At 39.6% G+C, this 25,633-nt stretch overlaps 2 protein-coding genes across 8 annotated transcripts in view; one reads left to right on the top strand and one right to left on the bottom strand.

Moving 5' to 3' along the window:
- Positions 1–19,819, top strand: part of LOC100559902 (fatty acyl-CoA hydrolase precursor, medium chain) — a 26,545-nt gene extending 6,726 nt beyond the window's left edge. The window contains exons 5-14 of one of the 4 annotated variants that reach the window (XM_062961750.1): positions 1,682–1,835; positions 4,443–4,547; positions 6,646–6,750; positions 11,311–11,346; positions 12,575–12,706; positions 12,796–12,879; positions 16,494–16,641; positions 17,994–18,125; positions 19,109–19,181; positions 19,351–19,819. In XM_062961750.1, coding sequence (XP_062817820.1) covers positions 1,682–1,835; positions 4,443–4,547; positions 6,646–6,750; positions 11,311–11,346; positions 12,575–12,706; positions 12,796–12,879; positions 16,494–16,641; positions 17,994–18,125; positions 19,109–19,181; positions 19,351–19,528 — 1,147 coding nt within the window. In that variant the 3' untranslated portion in view covers positions 19,529–19,819. Of the gene's footprint in view, positions 1–1,681; positions 1,836–4,442; positions 4,548–6,645; positions 6,751–11,310; positions 11,347–12,571; positions 12,707–12,795; positions 12,880–16,493; positions 16,642–17,993; positions 18,126–19,108; positions 19,182–19,350 lie in introns of all 4 variants that reach the window. The other 3 variants (XM_062961749.1, XM_062961752.1, XM_062961751.1) reach the window with 3 other exon arrangements.
- Positions 14,587–25,633, bottom strand: LOC100559701 (zinc finger protein 135). Of its 4 annotated transcripts, none has more exons than XM_062961760.1 (4): positions 25,032–25,048; positions 22,976–23,012; positions 21,604–22,901; positions 14,587–17,343 (listed from the first exon to the last, which is right to left on the bottom strand). In XM_062961760.1, exons 3-4 carry the CDS (start codon positions 22,883–22,885, stop codon positions 17,291–17,293), a joined length of 1,335 nt encoding a protein of 444 aa, XP_062817830.1. In that variant the 5' UTR covers positions 22,886–22,901; positions 22,976–23,012; positions 25,032–25,048; the 3' UTR covers positions 14,587–17,290. The 4 variants fall into 4 exon arrangements, with proteins under 4 accessions (XP_062817830.1, XP_062817828.1, XP_062817827.1 ...); XM_062961758.1 differs by lacking the exon at positions 25,032–25,048 and adding an exon at positions 23,145–23,370; XM_062961757.1 differs by having other exon boundaries at positions 21,604–23,012; positions 25,032–25,055.

Raw genomic sequence — 25,633 nt, 5'->3', positions numbered from 1 at the left:
CAGCAAACAATATATATATGCTGGATTTTTATTATTATTATTATTATTATTAATACTGTATTATTATTATTATTACTGTATTATTATTATTATTATTATTATTATTATTATTTATTACTGTATTATTATTATTATTATTATTATTATTATTATATGACACAGCAAACAATATATATATGCTGGATTTTGTATTATTATTATTATTATTATTATTACTGTATTATTATTATTATTATTACTGTATTATTATTATTATTATTTATTACTGTATTATTATTATTATTATTATTTTATGACACAGCAAACAATATATATATGCTGGATTTTGTATTATTATTATTATTATTACTGTATTATTATTATTATTATTATTACTGTATTATTATTATTACTGTATTATTATTATTATTATTATTTATTACTGTATTATTATTATTATTATTTTATGACACAGCAAACAATATATATATGCTGGATTTTGTATTATTATTATTACTGTATTATTATTATTATTATTATTATTTATTACTGTATTATTATTATTATTATTATTATTATTATTATTACACAATCCTAGAATTGGAAGGGACCCCAAAGAGCCATCTAGTCCAACACCCTTCAGACAGGTAGCAAAAGCACAATCAAAGCCCCCTCGACAGATAGCCATCCAACCTCTGCTTAATAATAATAATAATAATAATAATAATAATATAATTAATTCTAGAGTTGGAAGAGATCCCCGAATGCCATCTAGTCCATACCCCTTCTGCTTTTGTGCAGGAAAAGCACAATCAAAGCCCCCCCAACAGATGGCCATTCAGCCTCTACTTAATAATAATAATAATAATAATAATAATAATAATATAGAATTAATTCTAGAGTCGGAAGAGATTACCAAATGCCATCTAGTCCAAACTCCTTCTGCTTTTGTGCAGGAAAAGCACCATCAAAGACCCCTTGACAGTTGGCCATTCAGCTTCTGCTAAATAATAATAATAATAATAGTAGTAATAGTAATAGCCTGGTGGCGCAGTGTGTTAAAGCGCTGAGCTGCTGAACTTGCAGACCGAAAGGTCCCAGGTTCAAATCCCGGGAGCGGAGTGAGCACCCGCTGTTGCTCCAGCTCCTGCCAGCCTAGCAGTTCGAAAACATGCCAATGCGAGTAGATCAATAGGTACTGCTCCGGAGGGAAGGTAACGGCGCTCCATGCAGTCATGCCGGCAACATGACCTTGGAGGTGTCTATGGACAATGCCGACTCTTCGGCTTGGAAATGGAGATGAGCACCAACCCTCAGAGTCAGACATGACTGGAATTAACGTCAGGGGAAAACTTTACCTTTACCTAATAATTATAATAATATAATAATAGAATTAATTCTAGAGTTGGAAGAGATCCCCAAATGACATCTAGTTCAACCCGCTTCTGCCTTTGTGCAAGAAAAGCACAATCAAAGCCCCCCCCCCCCCCCCATAGATGGCCATTCAACCTCTGCTTCAAAGCCTCCAAGGAAGAAGCCTGAACCAGACTCCGAGGCAGAGAGTTCCACTGCTGAACAATTCTCCTTACAGTCAGGAATTTCTTCCTCATGGCTGTGTGGAAGAGCCCTTAGACTAATATAGCAAGCATCCGTTAAACCTCCCCAATGGCCTCGGTTGCCCTCTGCTTGCCTTCCATTACAGCACCGGCGATGACCACGTTCCCGGGAACTTGGGTTTCCTGGACCAAGTGGCGGCTCTCAAGTGGGTCCAGGGGAACATCGGACACTTTGGGGGTGACCCGGGATCCGTGACGATATTCGGAGAGTCGGCAGGAGGCTTCAGCACTTCTGCTCACGTAGGTTCATGCCGACCGTGATGTATCTCTGTATAATGTTTGGTGCAGGCTCTCTTTCATTGTTAGAAACTGCAGGCATCTGGTGGCCAATGAACGAACGAACGAACAAATTTTATTACTGCAATCACAAACCAGGAGTGTAAAATTTTTAAAATATGTTTTTAAAATGTTAACATTAAGACCAGAAATTCTCAACATTAAAGGCAGAAAGTCCAAACGATTTAATTGACCTACAAGACTTCCAATGTGATGCTTATAACATCTGTGGACATGGATATAACAAAATACCGTATTTCCTCGAGTATAAGCCGACCCAAATATAAGCCGAGGTACCTAATTTTACCACTAAAAAACTGGGAAAACATTGGCTCAAGTATGAGCCAAGAGTGGTAAATTTCAGAAATAAAAATAGATACAGTAGAGTCTCGCTTATCCAACATAAACGGGCCAGCAGAAGTTCAATACGCAGTAATGTTATGTTGTATTTATGAATTTAGCACCAAAATATCATGATATATTGAAAACATTGACTACAAAAATGGCTTGGATAATCCAGAGGCTTGGATAAGCGAGACTCTACTGTATTACAAAATAATATTATTAATATTGTATGCATATACAATATACAGTGGAGTCGCGCTTATCCAATGTAAACGAGCCGGCAGAACCTTGGATAAGCGAATATGTTGGATAATAAGGAGAAGTTAAGGAAAAGTCTATTAAACATTAAATTAGGTTATGATTTTATAAATTAGGCACCAAAACATCATGTTATACAACAAATTTGACATAAAAAGTAGTTCAATACGCAGGAATGCTATGTAGTAATGACTGTATTTACGAATTTAGCACCAAAATATCATGATGTATTGAAAACATTGACTACAAAAATGCGTTGGATAATCCAGTACGTTGGATAAGCGAGTCTTGGATAAGTGAGACTCTACTGTACTACTCTAGCAACTACCTCTTGGATCCCAGCAAGAATGGCTTCTCTTTTTCACTCAATCAGTCAAAACTTTATTACAGTCCAAAGACCCAATTGGCTCAGCGGTCAAAGGTGCACAACTGCAAACAAATCAATAAAATGATAAAACTAACTAAACACAGGACAAAGTGAAATACAAGATGCTTATGAACAAGGGTAAGAACACTGCAAATAGATACTGAAAGGCTTTTAATGTACGCCGATTTTGAGTCTCCTTGTTGGAGAGAAAAGCGGGGTATAAGTGAACATAATACCCTGTTTCCCCGAAAATAAGACATCCCCAAAAAATAAGACCTAGCAGAGGTTTTGCTGAAAATCTAAATATAAGGCCTCCCCCGAAAGTAAGACCTAGCAAAGTTTTTGTTTGGAAGCATGCCCGGCGCCCGCCAAACAAAACACCAGAACTTGCAGGATCGGTAAATGTACATACCAGTTGTACATGGAAATAATGGTAATAATTGGATATTGGACGAACGGATTTTAAACACGTTTTATGTTTTATATTTTATACTGTATTTAATTGGTTGTATTTTCTATATGTTGTTGTTTTTAATGATGTATCGGCATCGAATTGTTGCCAACTGTACGCCGCCCCGAGTCCCTCCGGGTGAGAAGGGCGGGATAGAAATATTTGAAATAAAATAAATAATAAATAAATAATATATTAAAAATGTTATATTATTTATATTTATACATTAGTAACAAGACATTCTTGACAGAAGTCATAGTTTGTCTGGTTTGGTTATGTTGATTTGTGATGACAACTACTGTACAGTATAGAATAAATGTTCATTTTTTTTGTTCGACAATAAATGTGAATTCTTCATGAAAAAATAAGACATCCCCAAAAAATAAGACCTAGCAGAGGTTTTGCTGAAAATCTAAATATAAGGCCTCCCCCGAAAGTAAGACCTAGCAAAGTTTTTGTTTGGAAGCATGCCCGGCGCCCGCCAAACAAAACACCAGAACTTGCAGGATCGGTAAATGTACATACCAGTTGTACATGGAAATAATGGTAATAATTGGATATTGGACGAACGGATTTTAAACACGTTTTATGTTTTATATTTTATACTGTATTTAATTGGTTGTATTTTCTATATGTTGTTGTTTTTAATGATGTATCGGCATCGAATTGTTGCCAACTGTACGCCGCCCCGAGTCCCTCCGGGTGAGAAGGGCGGGATAGAAATATTTGAAATAAAATAAATAATAAATAAATAATATATTAAAATGTTATATTATTTATATTTATACAGTAGTAACAAGACATTCTTGACAGAAGTCATCGTTTGTCTGGTTTGGTTATGTTGGTTTGTGATGACAACTACTGTACAGTATAGAATAAATGTTCATTTTTTTGTTCGACAATAAATGTGAATTCTTCTTCATGGAAAAATAAGACATCCCCTGAAAATAAGACCTAGCACATCTTTGGGAGCAAAAATTAATATAAGACACTGTCTTATTTTCGGGGAAACACGGTAATAACAACAACATGGGAGAAAGCCCTTCCAATGCGGGCGCATGGCGGATGGCCAGAGACCGGGGCCGAGGGGTGGTGGGATTCGCATGGGAGTCCCCTCCTTGACCGACCGTCCTCCCTTCATCCCCCCCAGGTTTTGTCCCCTCTGTCCAAGGGTCTTTTCCACAGAGCCATCTCCGAGAGCGGCGTTGCTGCCATGGATGTCATCGTAGATCTCCATCCAGAAAGGCTCGCAAAGGTGAGCTTTGGGGATTTTTTTCCGACTGGGAAAATATTCTTTAATAGGCATCAGGAAATTTCAGAGAAAGAAATAGACACACAGAGACCCAGTTCTGGTTTTATAATAGCTACTAGCTTTGCCCGGCCGCGCGTTGCTGTGGCTTATTATGGGAATTATTTGTTGGCCAGGTGGAACAGGAGTGAATAGCCTTGCAGCGTGAAAGTCTGGCCGTTTCGTAGCATTAATCAAGGAGGCGCTTTGAAGTGTGGGTACTTCCTTAGTAGGGGAATAATTCTTGTTTGGCCAGATTGAATGGCATTGAATAGGTTTGTAGGTTAAAAGCCTGGTCGGTTTGCACATAGGGTATTGTTGCTAGGCGAGGTTGAATGGGACAGAGTAGTGTTGTGGTTTCAAAGTTTGGGGGTTTTGTATGTAGGGGAAATGTTGGTTGGCCTGGTTGAAAAGTATTGAATAGCCTTGATGGTTGTAAGCCTGGTTGGTTTTTACCTTGCGGAATCCTTGGTTGGTCAATTGGAATAGGAATTAATAGTGTCGGTGTGGGAGGTTTGAATGGTGGAATTAGCCACCTTGATTAGTTTTTAATGGCCTTGCAGGTTGAAAGGGTGTTTGTTTACTGTCTGGAGGAATGTTTTGTTGGGAAGTGTTAGCTGGCCCTGATTGTTTCGTTTGTAGAATTCCAAATTTCCCTGCTTTCCGAGTGTTGGTCTTTATTTCGTCTCCTGGTTTTAGAGATCATATTGTTTTCTGTTATTATACCATAGTAAGTCTTATATATTATACTAGATAGTGGAGAATAGTAGGAAAAGAGAGTAAGTGAAGGAGGGACAGAGTGAAAAATAAACATAGAATAAAAAAGTATGCATATTTCATATATGCATACTTATATATTTCTTATATATACATACGTATATTTCATATATATATATATATATATATATATATATATATATATATATATAAGCTGTGCCCGGCCACGCGTTGCTGTGGTGAAGTATGGTGGATTGGGAAATAAAGTATTGAGGAATTGGTGGTAGTTAAGGTAAAGGGTAAAGGTGTGGAGTCCAGATAATCCAGTTAAAGCAGATAATATAAGATTATAAATGGGTTATATAGCTGTGTGGAAGGGCCTTGAGTCTACACTGCCATCTAATCCAGTTAAAATCTGATAATTTGTATTTTATAGGCAGTATGGAAGAGGCCTAAGTGAGGCCTAACTGTGCCTGTCCCCTGGGCTGAGTGGGTTGCTAGGAGACCAAGTGGGCGGAGCTTAGCCTTCTAACTGGCAGCAATTAGATAAAAACAATTATTCCTCTCCCTCTAATTAGGACTTTATTTTTCTTTGCTTTTTGTTGTATCAACCTAGAGGCGTGGATGATGGGTTGTGTTGTCAATTTTCGAGATTGTGGGGTGTTTAGTTTTGTTGTTTTGGTGGTCGCCAGGATTCCATCACTCTTTTATATATATAGATTTATACTGTTATATTAGGTGGTTAGAATTGGATTCTATGAGGTCAGTTGTACATAGTTGTATAAAATGTACACTGAACTGGATTAGATGTTGGTTACATTCATTTCTCCCAAGATCTTCTTCCACGTCCTCGGGCAGCACAAGGTGAAAAGAATCCAATAAACATTGACACACCACGGAGACTACATCAACCCTGACATCTCTGGTTGAACAAGGTTTAAAAGTCCCCTGATCACATGAAACAGCTCTCTCAGGCTGGTCTTTGCAGATGCAATGTTGGCTAGAGCTCAAAGGAATGTGTTTTTTGGTTGCAAGGAGGTTTTAAAGGAGGTGTAATTTGGGAAAGATTTTAGAGCAACATCGCTGTTGAAGATACAACTCTTGCTTAGTTTCCGTTCATGCCTCGTCTCATGTGTTTGGATTATTCCTTGAAGCTCATGTTTTCTGGTTTCTTCGGATTTGCTTGGTTATTCTTGGGACTCTGTACTTTTATCTACGAATGCTCTGAACTGTGTTTGATGGATTGCACTCTCATTTGGATTTTTTGGGGAAAGAAGGGTTGCCTTTGCTTTCCTCTGATGCTGAGATTGTGTAGGGTCATATTTTATTTTTATTTTACCCCCTCCAGAAAATTGCCCAAACTGCCGGTTGCCAAGCCTTCGATTCTGCCGAGATGCTCCGTTGCCTCAAGGGAAAGACGGCAGAAGAAATCTTAGAGACGACTCTCAAGATGGTAAATGGGCAAAAAGGCCTTTTCAGGGGGGCAAAGCAATGGGTCGATTGCAGGTGAAACGTCAGGAGAAAATACTGCTAGAACACATTGGCCATACAACCCAGAAACCACACAACACCCTAGTGATTCCGGCTATGAAATTAATAATAATAATAATAATAATAATAATAATAATAATAATAATAATAATAATACTTTATTTATAACCCGCTTCCATCTCCCCGAGGGGACTTGGAGCGGTTCACATGGGGACCAATACGACAGCATATATACCATATATACTCAAATATAAGCCAACCCGAATATAAGCCGAGGCACTTAATTGTACCACAATAAAACTGGGAAATACAGCAAGTGGTAAATTTCAAAAATAAAATAAGATACCAATATTAAACACAGTTGAAGGGAGATGTTGACAAGCTGGAAAGCGTCCAGAGGAGGGCGACTAAAATGATTAAGGGTCTGGAGAACAAGCCCTATGAGGAGCGGCTTAAAGAGCTGGGCATGTTTAGCCTGCAGAAGAGAAGGCTGAGAGAAGACATGATAGCCATGTACAAATATGTGAAGGGAAGTCATAGGGAAGAGGGAGCAAGCTTGTTTTCTGCTGCCCTGCAGACTAGGACACGGAACAATGGCTTCAAACTACAGGAAAGGAAGGAGATTCCACCTGAACATCAGGAAGAACTTCCTCACTGTGAGAGCTGTTCGACAGTGGAACTCTCTCCCCGGGGCCGTGGTGGAGGCTCCTTCCTTGGAGGCTTTTAAGCAGAGGCTGGATGGCCATCTGTCGGGGGTGCTTTGAATGCGATTTCCTGCTTCTTAGCAGGGGGTTGGACTAGATGGCCCATGTGGTCTCTTCCAACTCTACTATTCTATGATTCTATGATTCTATTATTACACTAATTGAGGCATCAGTAGGTCAAATGTTGTTGAATATTTACAAAACTGAGATAATAATAGGACTTTAATAAGATATGACTGTCCAACTCTGATTACCTACATACTCGAGTATAAGCCGACCCAAATATAAGCCGAGGCATCAAATTTTACCACAAAAAAACTGGGAAATCATTGACTCAAGTATAAGCCAAGAGTGGTAAATTTCATAAAAATAGATACCAAAAATTACATTAATTGAGGCATCAGTAGGTTAAATGTTTTTGAATATTCACATCAAGCTCTAATTTAAGATAAGGCTGTCTAACTCTGATTAAATCATTATTCTCATCTTCTTCAATGTAAATGTGCCTATGTATCCTTTTAATAATAATAGAGTAAAATAATACATGTAATAATAATAATAATAATATAGGAAAATAATACATGTACAGTAGAGTCTCACTTATCCAACATTCGCTTATCCAACGTATTTTTGTAGTCAATGTTTTCAATATATCATGATATTTTAGTGCTAAATTCGTAAATACAGTAATTACTACGTGGCATTACTTCATATTGAACTACTTTTTCTGTCAAATTTGTTGTATAACATGATGTTTTGGTGCTTAATTTGTAAAATCATAACTTAATTTGATGTTTAATAGGCTTCTCCTTAATCTCTCCTTATTATCCAACATATTCGCTTATCCAACGTTCTGCCAGCCCGTTTATGTTGTATAAGTGAGACTCTACTGTAATAATAAATAGAGTAGACTAATAAATGTAATAATAATAATAATATCGGAGTGAAACAATAAATGTATTAATAATAATAACAATAGAGCAAAATAAATGTAAAGTAGCAACAATAATAGAGTGCAATAATAAATGTAATAATAATAGAGTAAAATAATAAATGTAATAATCCCAATAATAATAGAGAAAAATAATAAATGTACCATATATTTTCGAGTATAAGCTGACCCAAATATAAGCCAACCAGAATCCTCACCTGAGTATTCTTTTTCTGTCAAATTTGTTGTATAACGTGATGTTTTCGTGCTTAATTTGTAAAATCATAACTTAATTTGATGTTTAATAGGCTTCTCCTTAATCTCTCCTTATTATCCAACATATTCGCTTATCCAACGTTCTGCCGGCCCGTTTATGTTGTATAAGTGAGACTCTACTGTAATAATAAATACAGTAGACTAATAAATGTAATAATAATAAGATCGGAGTGAAACAATAAATGTATTAATAATAATAACAATAGAGCAAAATAAATGTAAATTAGCAACAATAATAGAGTACAATAATAAATGTAATAATAATAGAGTAAAATAATAAATGTAATAATGCCAATAATAATACAGAAAAATAATAAATGTACCATATATTTTCGAGTATAAGCTGACCCAAATATAAGCCAACCAGGATCCTCACCTGAGTATAAGCCGAGGGAGGCTTTTTCAGCCCTAAAACAGGGCTGGAAAACCCGGCTTATACTCGAGTATATACGGTAATTAAAACAAGAACAGTAAAATAACATTCAGAAAATACATACCGTGTTTCCCCGAAAATAAGACAGTGTCTTATATTATTTTTTACTCCCAAAGATGCGCTAGGTCTTACTTTCAGGGGATGTCTTATTTTTCCATAAAGAATTCATATTCATTGTTGAAAAAAAATATTCTATACTGTACAGTAGTTGTCATCACAAACCAACATAACTAAACCAGACAAACTGTGACTCCTGTCAAGAATTTCTTGTTACTACCATTATTTCCATATACAACTGGTATGTAAGCCGCCCCGAGTCCCTCTGGGGAGATGGAGGTGGGGTATAAAAATAGAATAATTATATTATTATTATTATTATTATTATTATTATTATTATTATTATTATTATTATTATTATTATTATGTACATTTACCAATCCTGCATGCTATGGTGTTTTGTTTGGCAGGAGCCGGGCATGCTTCCAAACAAAAACATTGCTAGGTCTTACTTTCGGGGGGAGGCCTTATATTTAGCAATTCAGCAAAACTTCTACTAGGTCTTATTTTTTGGGGATGTCTTATTTTCAGGGAAACAGGGTAGTGAGCATCATGACTAAATGGTGGGGCTATTAAGAAATTACAGGGAAGGCAGGCATGTGCAAAAACGCAAGATTCAGGAATAGGGTAAAGTGCTGAGGTTTAGGGCAGTAAATAGTTAAGACTGGATGAAAACGGACCTACTGTTCGAAAACAGGTTGAAACAGGGCTGCAAAGTATCCCCACCTGTCAATTCAAGGACTGTGTGCATTAAATGTTCTAATCTGTTTGAACTTTGGAAAGGCTGCCTCGGTCTAGAGAGGCCCGGTTCCTTCCTTGACAACTAAGACAAAAGGCAGAGCCGGGAACAAGCCCATTAGGGCTCATTTCTTTATCCAGAAGTTACGCAACCAAACTTCAGTGCTATGAGATACATTTAAAACATGCACTGAAGCATGTCCACAATGGACCGGGGTGGGAATTGTTATGTATATTCTCCAGCCTAGCAAATTCCATCTGCAGTATTTTCTAAACCAAGAGCAAGTCAATTCTTGACTTCTGGCGCCTGCGTTAATCTTCTGTCTTCTTATATTGTCCCATCTTTTTCTTGTCTTCTCCGAGCCCGCCTAGTAAGTGTTTCTTCTATTTATTTTATCAGTTTACTTATACATGCTCTATTTTCCCCCTAGTTTTAATAATATCCATCATTTACATATCCTAGCTTTAATTTCTTTTGTTAACGGGTTAGTAATGCATATGTAAATACTTGTTATATGTGATGGCATGCCCGAGCCTTTAGGAAAACTATGGTGTCTGCCTTTATTCGGGTGCTATCTGTATACCTTCTATTAAGATCAAGACTCTTAACATACAGAGGCACTCTAGGCAAGGTGAAAAGTTAACCAAAACGAGTTTACTGAAAACAGGAAGAACAAAGGGCTAACTCCACCCGCAACTACTGTATAGCTTAAAATAATACGTTACAAAAGGAGATTTTGCTGGTTGCAGTCATCTCTCTAGGATCCTTGAAAGTCTTTTGCCTCTGATGTAAAGCGATGGACTTGGTTTTCTACTTTGTGAACACGGTATATCTATATTTAAATCTGTAATATCCACATCATTGAAATTTATAATATCCACATCATTGAAACATTTCTATTTCTGACTTAGAAATATTAACCCATCAGTTACCTGCAATCTTTTGAGAATACAGAATATATTAGTATATAGGTAAAAGGTAAAGGTTTCCCCTGACATTAAGTCCAGTCATGTCCGACTCTAGGGGTTGGTGCTCATCTCCATTTCTAAACTGAAGAGCCGGCGTTGTCCATAGACACCTCCAAGGTCATGTGGCCATTGGCATGACTGCATGGAGTGCCGTTACCTTCCCGCCAGAGCACTACCTATTGATCTACTCATATTGGCATGTTTTCGAACTGCTAGGTTGGCAGAAATATTAGTATACGATTAATATTATTTTTCGTTCACAAATCCTGTTATGACCGTCATCTTCTCTCAAACCACATGTTTCTTTTGCAAGTGGAATGGCGCCCCCTGCTGGCTCCTTCCCGGCATTGGACGCCCAGCGCAGACCTCAATCTCTATGTGTCCCCCCCCCCCCCCACTTTTCTGTGATTTCAGGAGTTCACCCACCTGCCCTTGGAGGACAATGATCAGGTGAGTGGCGCTTGGCCTTGGTGGGAGGGGCTGTCTGCTTAGTAGAGGGAAATGGTGCTGAACACTTTGGGTGCCCCACAGGGCTGGCCCAAGGTAATTTTCAAGTGTAGGCGAACAGAATTTTGCCCCCCCCCCCCACCCAACCAATCACTGACAAATAAAAGCATTGGATAAGTGAAAACGTTGGATAATGAGGGATTAAGGAAAAGCCTAAATAAAGAACAACACTCTGAAAACAGGGGAAATCCAGACAGGAAACAATCAGGGCTAGCTAACACCTCCCAACCAAGGATGCCCCCAGGGAGGAAGCAGCCAGGCTTTGAATCTGCAAGGCCATTAAATGCTAATCAAGCTGGCCAATTGCCACATTCACACTAGCCTCAAACAGACAAGAGCTCTTTCTCCCATCCTGGACTTTCCACAGATATATAAACCCCACTTACCTAGCTTCCAACAGACCTCACAACCTCTGAGGATGCCTGCCATGGGGCCGGGCTGTGGAGCAGCTGACTAGTAACCAGCTGCTATAAATCACTACTGACTGAGAGGTCATGAGTTCGAAGCCCGGGTCGGGTTAAGCCTCCGACCATTAATAGCCCCGGCTTGCTGATGATCTATGCAGCCCCGAAAGACAGTTGTGCCTGTCAATTAGGGAAATTTAGGGACGTTTTATGCGGGAGGCTAATTTACAACACCATAAAACTGCCAGCAAAACACGAGGAAAGGAATGAGAAAGTACAGCCACTACTGGACGGTGAAGCAACAGCTCCCCCTGTGGCCGGAATCGTGAAGCTGGAAAAATGTTAAAAATGCCTCTGAGTCTGTCTAATGTATGTTGTTTGTCTGTTGGCATTGAATGTTTGCCATATATGTGTTCATTGTAATCCGCCCTGAGTCCCCTTCGGGGTGAGAAAGAAGGGCGGAATATAAATACTGTAAATAAATATAAATACTGTAAATAAATAATAAATAAATAAATAAGGCAGGCCTGGCCCTGGATGCGGGCCCAGGCCGAAGGCGAGAGGAGGCGGGGGGTGCGTACCCTAGAGAATGGTGCCACAGGCGAGTGCCTGATTTGCCTTGTGGTTGAACCGCCCCTGGTGCCCCAGTGTCACGAAGACAAGCTCCGTTTGGGTGCACTTTCCCAAGGGGGTCCGGCTTCAACTGCCCCTTGCCCCCTTTGTGTCCCCAGCAACCCTTTCTTTCTGCCCTGGTTTCCTTCCAGAAGACGCTCTTCATGCCTGCCGTGGTGGACGGCGTGTTTTTACCGAAGCGCCTGCTGGATGAGAAGGGGGGCGGCAACGGCGTGCCCTACATCATCGGCGTCAACAACCATGAAGCGGGGTGGCTCATCCCCAGCGTAAGTTTTCCCCCGACGCCCCTCTGTCCACCTTTGTTGCCACCTGTTGACCCCAGGACCGCCCTGACTGCCGACCCTCTCCCCTCCAGATGATCCATTTACCAGACTTAGACAAGGGCTTCGACAGGAAGACGGCCGAACTCATCCTGCGCAGCAGCGCAGAGACCATCATGGTAAGAGAACCCACTCTCTCTCTCTTTCTACCTGCTCTTTACCTGTTGTCATTACAGCCCATCAGCAGCTCCTGAATTTGCCCTTCTGTGCCTTTCTTCCTTTGACTGAATATGGAACATCTGAAAAAACAGAGGGGTCGCCAATGAAGTCTCACTTTGGGAATGTAATGCGAAGTTTGGTTTGATCGGGCAAATTCCCTGGGTCAACATCTCCAAGGCAAACAGGACAACATGTACAAATCTTTTTTGTTCAGTCACTCAGAGCAGTGCAAATAATAATAATAATAATAATAATAATAATAATAATTAATAATTTGCCAACTGCAAAAAGCCACCCTGCTGGGATCTGCACGCATCATCCGAAAATACATCACACAGTCCTAGACACTTCGGAAGTGTTCGACTTGTGATTTTGTGAAACGAAACCCAGCATATCTATCTTGTTTGCTGTGTCATACAACGTCGTTGTGTCAATAATAATAATAATAATAATAATAATAATAATAATAATAACCAGTGCAGGTGGTCCCGATGGTGCCATGCCAAAAGATCTCAGCCGGCATTTGGAAACATAGAATCATAGAATAGTAGAGTTGGAAGAGACCTCATGGGCCATCCAGTCCAACCCCCTGCTAAGAAGCAGGAGACATTGACAAAACAATAGACATTGACAAAATTACAATCTGTCAGTTGCAAAAGGCCACCCTACTGGGATCTGCACGCATCATCCGAAAATACATCACACAGTCCTAGACACTTGGGAAGTGTTCGACTTGTGATTTTGTGATACGAAATCCAGCATATCTATCTTGTTTGCTGTGTTAAAATAATAATAATAATAATAATAATAATAATAAACCAGTGCAGGTGGTCCTGGTGGTGATGGGCACACTGGGTGCCGTGCCAAAAGATCTCAGCCGGCATTTGGAAACAATAGACATTGACAAAATTACGATCTGCAAACTGCAAAAGGCTACCCAACTGGGATCTGCGTGCATCATCCGAAAATACATCACACAGTCCTAGACGCTTGGGAAGTGTTCGACTTGTGATTTTGTGATACGAAATCCAGCATATCTATCTTGTTTGCTGTGTTAAAATAATAATAATAATAATAATAATAATAATAATAATAATAATAAACCAGTGCAGGTGGTCCTGGTGGTGATGGGCACACTGGGTGCCGTGCCAAAAGATCTCAGCCGGCATTTGGAAACAATAGACATTGACAAAATTACGATCTGCAAACTGCAAAAGGCTACCCAACTGGGATCTGCGTGCATCATCCGAAAATACATCACACAGTCCTAAACGCTTGGGAAGTGTTCGACTTGTGATTTTGTGATACGAAATCCAGCATATCTATCTTGTTTGCTGTGTCATAATAAAATAATAATAATAATAATAATAATAATAATAATAATAATAATAATAATAAACCAGTGCAGGTGGTCCTGGTGGTGATGGGCACACTGGGTGCCGTGCCAAAAGATCTCAGCCGGCATTTGGAAACAATAGACATTGACAAATTTATGGTCTGCAAACTGCAAAAGGCCACCCGACTGGGATCTGCACGCATCATCCGAAAATACATCACACAGTCCTAGACATTTGGGAAGTGTTCAGCTTGTGATTTTGTGATACGAAATCTAGCATATCTACTGTATCTTGTTTGCTGTGTCATAATAATAATAATAATAATAATAATAATAATAATAATAAACAACTTTATTTGTATTCTGACCTATCTCCCCAAGGGAACTCAGGGCGGATTCCAACATACAATGGCAAACATTCAATGCCTCCATAAACAAACAATACTGTCATAAAATCCCAGAGAAACCCCGCATATAAAAATAACATTAAAACCTAACATTAAATTAAAGCCTAACATCAGTGAATTAAACCTAACATCAATAAATTAAACTGCATGTAGTCAAACAAAACTATATAATAACATAAAATCCAAACAAACATCCACATTAATTTACAGCAGCCAACTAGAGTTCACAGTGTAGGTTGGTTATATGGTCAAATGATGACCACTGGGCTGGTATGGACTAGGAAGGTCCAAATATGATATAGTTCTCAGCCAGAGAGCACTAAATACTCGCACACATTTGAATCCATCGGGTGTCTGATGCAGCAGAAAACAGGCCCACTCCATCTTCTATATGGGGTTACCCCAGATAAACAGAGAAGCAAAGCAAGAAAATTCAGGAACCTGACTCATATCTCCCATTTGTCCTATACAAGAGGGCAGCAACGGGGAAATCTATATATAAAAAAGAGTAATGAAATTTTGGCCTAGGACAAAACAACAAAACTACAAATCCTAGAAACACTAAACTTGGCAGCACAACCCGTCATCCATGCCTCTACGTTCATACAACAAAAAGAAAAATAAAGTCCTAATTAGAGGGAGAGGAATAATTGTTTTTATCCAATTGCTGCCAGTTAGAAGGCTAAGCTCCGCCCACTTGGTCTCCTAGCAACCCACTCAGCCCAGGGGACAGGCAGAGTTAGGCCTCACTTAGGCCTCTTCCACACTGCCTATAAAATACAGATTATCTGATTTTAACTGGATTATATGGCCACTCAGCCCAGGGGACAAGCAGTGTTAGGCCTCACTTAGGCTTCTTCCACACTGCCTATAAAATACAGATTATCTGATTTTAACTGGAATATATGGCCACTCAGCCCAGGGGACAAGCAGAGTTAGGCCTCACTTAGGCCTCTTCCACACTGCCTATAAAATACAGATTATCTGATTTTAACTGGATTAAATGGCAGTGTAGACTCAAGGCCCTTCCACACAGCTATATAACCCATTTATAATGGATTTAATATAAGGTAAAACCTTTACCCTTTACCTTAACTACCACCAATTCCTCAATACTTTATTTCCCATACCACTATACTTCACCACAGCAACGCGTGGCCGGGCACAGCTAGTCTATATACAAATCCCAGTCCATTTTCAGCCTTCCTTCCCTCCCTTCTCCCAAAAAAAACTCAGACTACAAGTTTGTATTATCAAACAAGGTCACTAACATGAAAGAACCCTTTATTCTGGTGCCAACATTTCGCCCTGATACTAATAGCGTTGCCAAGATGCATTCGTCTGGCGGCAGAGACACCGATCACAAGAGGCAGGGAAGGAAATCATGAGACTGAGATCATGAGAACTCCAAAATCAGAGCAGTAAATAAGGAGCAGCACTCTGAAAACAGAGGAATTCCAGACAGGAATCAATCAGGAGCAGCTAATGACTCTGAACAAAGGATTCCCCCCAGGCTAGGATGTGAGGCTGGGGAGGCCATTTAATGCAAATCAAGGTGATTAATTACAACATTCACACTGGCCTCCAACAGACAGTTCTTCCCCCAACCCAGGAACTTCCACAGATATATAAACCTTCCTTGCTTAGTTTCTCCATATGTGCAATGGGTTTCCAGGGCTGAACAGCAGGGATTCGAACCCCATTCTCCAAAGTCAAAGGCTGATGCTCAAACCAGTAGCCACGTGGCCTCGTTTGGGTTTATGAGACACCTATAAAACAGGCCTTAGGCTGATAGTATGCTCTCATGATTAATTGTAATCTATGATTATAGAAAACTGCCCACGAACACCACCACATCATTGTCAATGAATACCTGAAGGACATCCAGGACCCCCTTCAGCTCCGAGACCAGGTCCTGGAAGCCCTTGGGGACGTGGTCTTTGTGGCGCCTGCCATCCGCACCGCCCGGCACCATCGGGGTGAGTGGCGCCTCCGGCAGAAAGGGTCTCGAACCCCCAACACACAGATACACCCTGTGGCCGTGGTGAATCAACCAGGGCAGAGTTGAATCATCCAACACAGTTTGAGCCAAGGCCGGGATTCTCTATTCCGCCTGGCTTGTGGGGTAAAGCCCAGGCAGATCTGGCACAATTGTGGGAGGTGGTCTTCCCCTAGGCAGAGGAGGCACATAGGGTGCCTGTCCGAATCTTGTAATTTTCCGCCACAGGCCCCGCACTTTTTAAAGAAGGATGTGGTGCTCATGGTTGGGAGAGGGACTGGCCTGAACGAGAATGAAGGATCCTCTGGAGGTCCGCGAAATGAAGGGGAAAAAATTGAGTCACCAAGCCGAAGGGGGATAGCCCGAGTGGGTAGTCAAACGGTCCGGAAAAATGGTAGCAAAAAGGCAAAGGAAGTATAGGGCAGTCCGAGTCAAAAAAAACGTTAAAGGCAAAAAGGAATGCAAAGACGCTAGAAAGGCTCCTAAAGCTGCTGAAGCAGTGGAAAAAAAGGAACTGAGTCGCAGTCCCCGCCTCCTGGCTTTTATATTACAAGGGGAGTGTGGGTGGGGCCTCCGCCAAAATATTTCCATTTGAAAAGATCTAGAAGGGCCCAAGTCAAGTCCAAGGTTCAAGGTCTAGGTTCCAAAGCATGACAAGAGAAGGTCGCAGTAGCAACAGAGCCTGAAAACAAGAGGCAGGAACAAGGTTAAGCTTACAGATGTAAGCTAGTGGTAACAGCAGAATCCAAGACACAAATACTGAAGTACGACGTTACCTGCTAAGAGCTATCTCCTCCAGAACCCTTGTTTATCTGCTGGAACCTGCGATGCTTTCTTGAGGAAGGAGGGTCAGCTTGACCCCTTCTTTTCTCCCCGTTGCTCATTTATTATAATACATGCTCATTGCATGATGTAATAATTCCCGTTGCAACAATTATGTAAAAATACATAGTATCCATAACTGCATGACATAATAATAATAATAATAATAATATACACGTAATTCTGCAATATGTCTTGGCCAAAGTGAGATAAATATGGCTCTATTACTTATATAATGATATAAAAATAAATATATAAATAAGAGTCATATAAATACAGTATACATATTTGTATAGCTTGACCAGTTCTAAGCAGCTGATTCAGATGAATCCCCACCAAGACAGAAGGGGGTCAAGCTGATCCTGTTTTCTCAAGGAAAGGGTAATTCCTAGCCATGGTACATGGGCTGTGCATGCCCTGTGCTCTCTCACCCTAATAGCATGGGTCAGGTGGCTTCATCCGGGGCCACATCCGAAAGAGAGGGTGACCCCACCACCTTTGTCTTTCCAGACGCTGGCCACCCGACTTACGTCTATGAGTTCCGGCACAGCCCCAGTTGGCACGCGGGCCTGAGGCCGGACTTCGTTCAGGCAGACCACGGCGACGAGGTTTTCTTTGTCTTTGGGAAGCCCTTCTTAGCAGGTGAGTGCTTCCCCCCCCCCCCTCGCAAACTTAATGTTTTTACCTGTTTGAAGGCAATCAGCAGGTTTCTGATTGGTGAGCCAAACATTTGCAGGGCCAATGGAGAGTGTGGGTGCAAGGAGTGTCCCCCAAAAGCTTGGTGTTACTGGATTTTTGTGGCATTGAATGTTTGCCATTTATATGTATGTTAACCGCCTTGAGTCCCTCTGGGGAGAGTGGGTGGTCTAGAAATAAAGTTTTATTATTATTACAGTAGAGTCTCACTTATCCAAGCCTCGCTTATCCAAACTTCTGGATTATCCAAGCCATTTTTGTCGTCAATGTTTTCAATAGATCATGATATTTTGGTGCTAGATTCATAAATACAGTAATTGCTACATAACATTACTGCGTGCTGAACTACTTTTTCTGTCAAATTTGTTGTATAACATGATGTTTTGGTGCTGAATTTGTAAAATCATAACCTAATTTGATGTTTAATAGGCTTTTCCTTAATGCCTCCTTATTATACAACATATTTGCTTATCCAACGTTCTGCCGACCCGTTTATGTTGGATAAGTGAGACTCTACTGTATTATTATTATTATTATTATTAATGATAATAATAATAAAAACAACAACATTTTATTTCTACACCGCCACCATCTCCCATTCGGACTTGGGTTGACTTACAAGTAGCACACAATGGTACCACACTACATATAAAAAACAATGTATCATCATTAAAATACAGTAACATATTGAAAACCAGACATATAAAATCAACAAGAATAAAATATGGCAATAGTCAATGATTAAAAATCCATAGCCCTACCATTTCATCAACAGGGAGGCCTTGAATCATCTGGCCGGCCCCGAGGCCTTCTTCGTGGCTAGTCAAGAAACGAGACGCCACTGGTTCTGAAATTTTTGGAACTTTGTAAAAACTTTGCCAAAGCCTGCAACTCTTTACTGACTTTGTCACTGCATGTCTCTTCTGTAGGTGAAGGCACCGAGAAAGAGAGAACTCTTAGCAAAACAGTTATGAAATACTGGGCCAATTTTGCTCGCAACGGGTGAGTCCGTAGACTTTTTGTTTATGTGTCAAAACTTTATTTCATTTCTCGGGAGGAAGGGCTGGATGCTCCCAGGAAAGCGGCCGCAAACGTGGCTTTGGGTGGATTTTAATCGACAAAACAGACGCAAAGAGCAACTGACGAAGCCCGTCTCCCTTCTACTCCGCAGGGACCCCAATGGGCCTGGTCTCGTGACCTGGCCTTCCTACGGCCAGGAGGAGCAGTACCTGGACATTGGCTTGAAGCAAAAGGTGGCCAAGAAGCTGAAAGAGAAGCAGGTTCGCTTCTGGACCCAGACTTTGCCTGAAAAAGTTGCAGAAGGGAGAGAGGGGCACAGTGAGCTCTGAGCCTTTCCCCCCCATTGGGGTTCCTGCTTCTCCCCATAGGATTCTCTGGGTCTGTGTCCATCGATCGCAGGACACTGGGAGAGGAAGGCAAGGAGAAGAGGGTTAAACACTGGATTTGGTGCTTTTGAATAACTTGTTTGCTTTTCTAGTGAAAGGTTAAATGCCATCACCTCTTTTTTGGCACTCATTTCTGTACAATCTTCGATGCTTCCGGTTTCTGTGTGTAACGGGATCAGGCCAAACACATGAAACCTTTTCATAAGTAATTAATAAAAAGACACTCTATTATTATTGTTACGTTTTATTTAATAAGTGTCCCCTTTGAAGACACAAAGGTCTCGAAGAACTCCTTGGGTTCCCACTTCTCCTTTCCCTTTTAACGCCGTCTCTTTCAAATGGCCATTTTTCAGTACAGCTATATATCCAAAATCGGATATATAGGTAAGATGGCATTTTAGTGTGGACTGAACTATAGGTAAGATGGCACTATATTTTAGTTTCCTTTCACTATGTTTTAGGTTCCTTTTACACTCTACTATATAAAACCCAGATTATCTGCTCTGAACTGCATTATATGGTAGTGTAGACTAATATAATCGAGTTCAAAGCAAATACAGTAGAGTCTCACTTATCCAAGCTAAACGGGCTGGCAGAAACTTGCATAAGCGAATATCTTGGATAATAAGGAGGGATGAAGGAAAAGCCTATTAAACATCAAATTAGGTTGTGATTTTACAAATTAAGCACCAAAACATCATGTTTTACAACAAATTTGACAGAAAAAGCAGTTCAATACGCAGTAATGTTATGTTGTAATTACTGTATTTATCAATTTAGCACCAAAATATCACGATATATTGAAAACATTGATTACAGAAATGGCTTGGATAATCCAAAAACTTGGATAAGCGAGGCTTGGATAAGTGAGACTCTAGTGTAATGTGATTATTTCATTTGATAAACCGGATTATATGGCAGTGTAGAAGGGGCCTAAGATGTATTACATTCAGTTTCAGTTCATTATAATGTTTTAAATTCAGTTTCAGTTCACAATGTTTTAGGCTCCTTCTACACTGCCATATAAAATCCAGACTATCTGATTTTAAGTGGACTATATGGGAGTGTAGATTTATATAATCCAGTTCAACGCAGATAATGTGGATTATAATGTCAGATAATCTGGATTACATGGCAGTGTAGAAGGGACTTGTGATGTTTTAGATTATTTCAATCCACTATTATTTATTTATTTATATTTTATTAGCGACCTATATATCCCGCCCCCTTCATGTCATAGCAACCTCCTCAACCACAATGGCACCAGGGGACAGGCAGGGTTCACTTAGGCCTCTTCTACACCGCTTATAAAATACAGATTATCTTATTTGAATTGGATTATATGGCAGTGTAGACTCAAGGCCGTTCCACACAGCTATATAACCCAAAATGCCAATGTATATTCACAAACTTTAGGCAATAATATATACCAACTACAACCAATTCCTTAATACTTTATTTCCCATACCACCACACTTTGCCACAGCAACGCATGGCCGGGCACAGCTAGTATTATATAGAATGACTGAATAGCTTTATTGTCATTGTACATCAAAATTAAATGCTTTTCCCAGCACACATCACAAAAAACCACACCCATCCCTCCACACCTCAACCACTACCCCATGGCCCCCAATGCCACATCAATGCAAGACTGTAGAGTTCAGTATAGTTACAGCTCTGTGATAAAAACTATCTCTTAGTCTCATTTCTCGTATGAAACATATCTCTATATAGTATTATTATATTATATATATACTGAAAATCTTATATGGGGTTGGTTTAACCTCCAGCTTGCTAGTTAAACTGAATTACCATGTCACAAAGGATGCATGGCTAAAAAGCGTGTCACCAACATGAAAAATCTGGAAAGCTCTATTTCTTGGGGGTCAAATACCAATGTTCTCTCCAACATGAATTCTATGTCTATATAGATTTGAAATCTCAGAAAAGCTCTTTCCAAACATCATGCATTTATAGTTTTTACCCAGTATGAATAATTTGATGTGAACGTAGACCTGAATTTAGAGTGAAGCTCTTTCCACACTCCAGGCATGTATAGGGTTTCTCCCCAGTGTGAATTCTGTGATGTCTATGTAGATCTCCACTCTGAGCGAAGCCCTGTCCACACTCCAGGCATTTATAGGGTTTCTCCCCAGTGTGAGTCCTTTGATGTAAACGTAAACTTGAACTGTGAGTGAAGCTTTGTCCACACTCCAGGCACGTATAGGATTTCTCGCCAGCGTGAGTCCTTCGATGTGAATGTAAACTTGAACATTGAGTGAAGCTCTGTCCACATTCCAGGCAAGTATAGGGTTTCTCCCCAGTGTGAATCCTTTGATGTGAACGTAGAATTGAACTTAGATTGAAGCTCTTTCCACACTCCAGACATTTATACGGTTTCTCCCCAGTGTGGATCCTTTGATGTGAGCGTAGACCTGAACTAAGAGTGAAGCTCTTTCCACACTCCAGGCATTTATAAGGTTTCTCCCCGGTGTGAGTCCTTAGATGTGAACGTAGACCTGAACTATGAGCGAAGCTGTATCCACACTCCAGACATACATAAGGTTTCTCCCCAGTGTGAGTTCTTAGATGTCTAAGTAGATTTCCATTCTCAGTGAAGCTCTTTGCACACTCCAGGCATGTATAGGGTCTCTCCCCAGTGTGAATCCTTTGATGTTTATGTAGATCTGCACTCTGAGTGAAATTCTTTCCACACTCCAGGCATGTATAGGGTTTCTCCCCAGTGTGAACCCTTTGATGTGAACGTAGATGTGCACTGTGAGCAAAGCTCTTTCCACACTCCAGGCATGTATAAGGTTTCTCCCCAGTGTGAGTCCTTTGATGTGAACGTAGACTTGCACTATGAATGAAGCCCTTTCCGCACTCTAGGCATGTATTAGGCTTCTCCCCAGTGTGAATCCTTTGATGTGAACGTAGGCTTGTACTGTGAGTGAAGCTCTTTCCACACTCGAGGCATGTATAAGGTCTCTCCCCAGTGTGAGTCCTTTGATGTGAACGTAGGGTTCCACTCTGAGAGAAGCTCTGTCCACACTCCAGGCATGTATAGGGTCTCTCCCCAGTGTGAGTCCTATGATGCTTATGTAGATCTGCACTCTGAGCGAAATTCTTTCCACACTCCAGGCATGTGTAAGGTTTCTCCCCAGTGTGAGTTCTTAGATGTTGCTGCAGATAATCCCTTCGAGTGAAACTCTTTCCACATTCCAGGCATTTATATGCTTTCTCCTCCATGTCAACAGTGATATGGGTGTTTAATTGTAATATAGATACTTGGATCATTTTTTCCCTTTGTTATCTGTAAGTGAAAACAAGAATTCAGCAACACCATCACCTTGAGATTTCTTCTCCCTATATTATTGATTTCCTTACTGCATTCAAGAGGTGGCTCCATAGAATCCTCATTTTCCTGGTCAAGAAAGAAGCAAAAGATCACGTATGAAAGCAAGAAACTTTCTCTACGGCCATGATTTTCCCCCTTTCCCTTCCCAGCTCATGTTGAAAATGGAAATACCAAAAAATGAAGACATGAGGGGCTTACGTGCATATGCAGATACAGTAGAGTCTCTCTTATCCAACTGAAGTAAAGATACTGTTACAGTAGATTCTCGCTTATCCAATGTAAACTTGCCGTCAGAACGTTGGATAAGCAAAAATGTTGGATAATAAGAAGGGATTAAGGAAAAGCCAATAAATGTCAAATTATGTTATGATTTTACAAATTAAGCACCAAAAACATCATGTTTTACAACAAATTTGACAGAAAAAGTAGTTCAATACGCAGTAATGTTATGTTGTAATTACTGTATTTACGAATTTAGCACCAAAATATCATGATATATTGAAAACATTGACTACAAAAATGGCTTGGATAATCCAGAGGCTTGGATAAGTGAGACTCTACTGTATTACAAAATAATAATATTAATATTATATGCATATACAATATACAGTAGAGTCTCGCTTATCCAATGTAAACGAGTCGGCAGAACCTTGGATAAGCGAATATGTTGGATAATAAGGAGAGATTAAGGAAAAGCCTATTAAACATCAAATTAGGTTATGATTTTACAAATTAAGCACCAAAACATCATGTTATACAACAAATTTGACAGAAAAAGTAGTTCAATACACAGTAATGCTATGTAGTAATTACAGTACAGTCTCACTTATCCAAGCCTCGCTTATCCAAGCTTCTGGATTATCCAAGCCATTTTTGTTGTCAATGTTTTCAATATATCATGATATTTTGGTGCTAAATTCGTAAATACAGTCATTACAACATAACATTACTGCGTATTGAACTACCTTTTCTGTCAAATTTGGTGTATAACATGATGTTTTCGTGCTTAATTTGTAAAATCATAACCTAGTTTGATGTTTAATAGGCTTTTCCTTCATCCCTCCTTATTATCCAAGATATTCGCTTATCCAAGCTTCTGCCGGCCCGTTTAGCTTGGATAAGTGAGACTCTACTGTACAATATAATACTAATAATACAATATAATAATATTAATAATATATTACATGTAATAATATTATTAATATCACAATATATAGATATAGTAGAATATGGTGATTTATTGCCAGTATTGTGCTATGCTAATAATATAATATTGTATGTAAATTTAATTTGTAAGCTGCTCTGAGTTTGATGTGTAATAGGCTTTTCCTTAATCCTTCCTTATTATCCAAGATATTCGCTTATCCAAGCTTTTGCTGGCCTGTGTAGCTTGGATAAGTGAGACTCTACTGTACAATATAATACTAATAATACAATATAATAATATTAATAATATATTATATGTAATATTATTAATAATATCACAATATATAGATATAGTAGAACATGGCAATTTATTGCCAGTATTGTGCTATGCTAATAATATAATATTGTATGTAAATTTAATTTGTAAGCCGCTCTGAGTTTGATGTTTAATAGGCTTTTCCTTAATCCTTCCTTATTATCCAAAATATTAGCTTATCCAAGCTTTTGCCGGCCTGTTTAGCTTGGATCAGTGAGACTCTACTGTACTGTATTTACGAATTTAGCACCAAAATATCACGATGTATTGAAAACATTGACTCAAAAATGTGTTGGATAATCCAGAATGTTGGATAAGCGAGTGTTGGATAAGTGAGACTCTACTGTATTATATTTTTCTGTCGATTTGTTGTAAAACATGATGTTTTGGAGCTTAATTTGTAAAATCATAACGTAACTTGACACTTAATGGGCTTTTCCTGAATCCCTCCTTATTATCCAACATTTCCGCTTATCCAACGTTCTGTGGGCCGTTTATGTTGGATAAACGAGACTCTACTGTATATTTTTTGTTATTAGAGAAGAAAGAAGACATAACAAAAAGAAATAAGATGAGGAAACAAGAAGGAAATAAGGAAGGAAGCGCTGAACAACCAAACCTACCTTCCTTCCATCTTCCGCTCCAAAGAAGACGTCACTTCATCCTCTCTCTTCCTTCCGGAGGGGGCGGGGCCTGAAATGACGCCATCATCTCGCTCCTGATTGGCCGCCCGGAAGGCAGGTAGAGTCTGGCTGGCTCTCTCAGCCCCGCCCCGCCCGCCCCCTGAGGAGATCATTTGCATATTTAAAGGGAAAGCGGCCCCTTCCCTCCTTCCTACTGACACACGTTTCCGCGCAGGCGCACACAGGCCTTCCTTTGTGATGTCCCTGTTTGTTTTCATTGCAGCATCAATGCAACAAGCATCCTTGTTTATCAATGAATGCACATGGATTTATAAATTTTAAAAAAACAAACAAAATATAAAACAAGAAAATTATCAAAAGTATTTTGAAAATAGAATAAAATATAAAATAAGAAAATCTAACGTGTGAAAGAACCATACACAGGATTGAATGTATAGGATAAAGGTAAAGGTAAGTATGTATAGGGTAAAGGTTTTCCCCTGACCTTAAGTCAATTCGTGTCCAAGTCTGGGGGTTGGTGCTCATCTCCATTCCTAAACCTATATTATACTAATATTATAATATATTGTATATACATGTAA

The sequence above is a fragment of the Anolis carolinensis genome, unplaced genomic scaffold, assembly GCF_035594765.1.
Source record: "Anolis carolinensis isolate JA03-04 unplaced genomic scaffold, rAnoCar3.1.pri scaffold_9, whole genome shotgun sequence".
In the NCBI taxonomy this organism is placed as follows: domain Eukaryota; kingdom Metazoa; phylum Chordata; class Lepidosauria; order Squamata; family Dactyloidae; genus Anolis; species Anolis carolinensis.
Note: the sequence above shows the minus strand (reverse complement) of the source record. Positions and strands in the feature narration are given on the sequence as shown.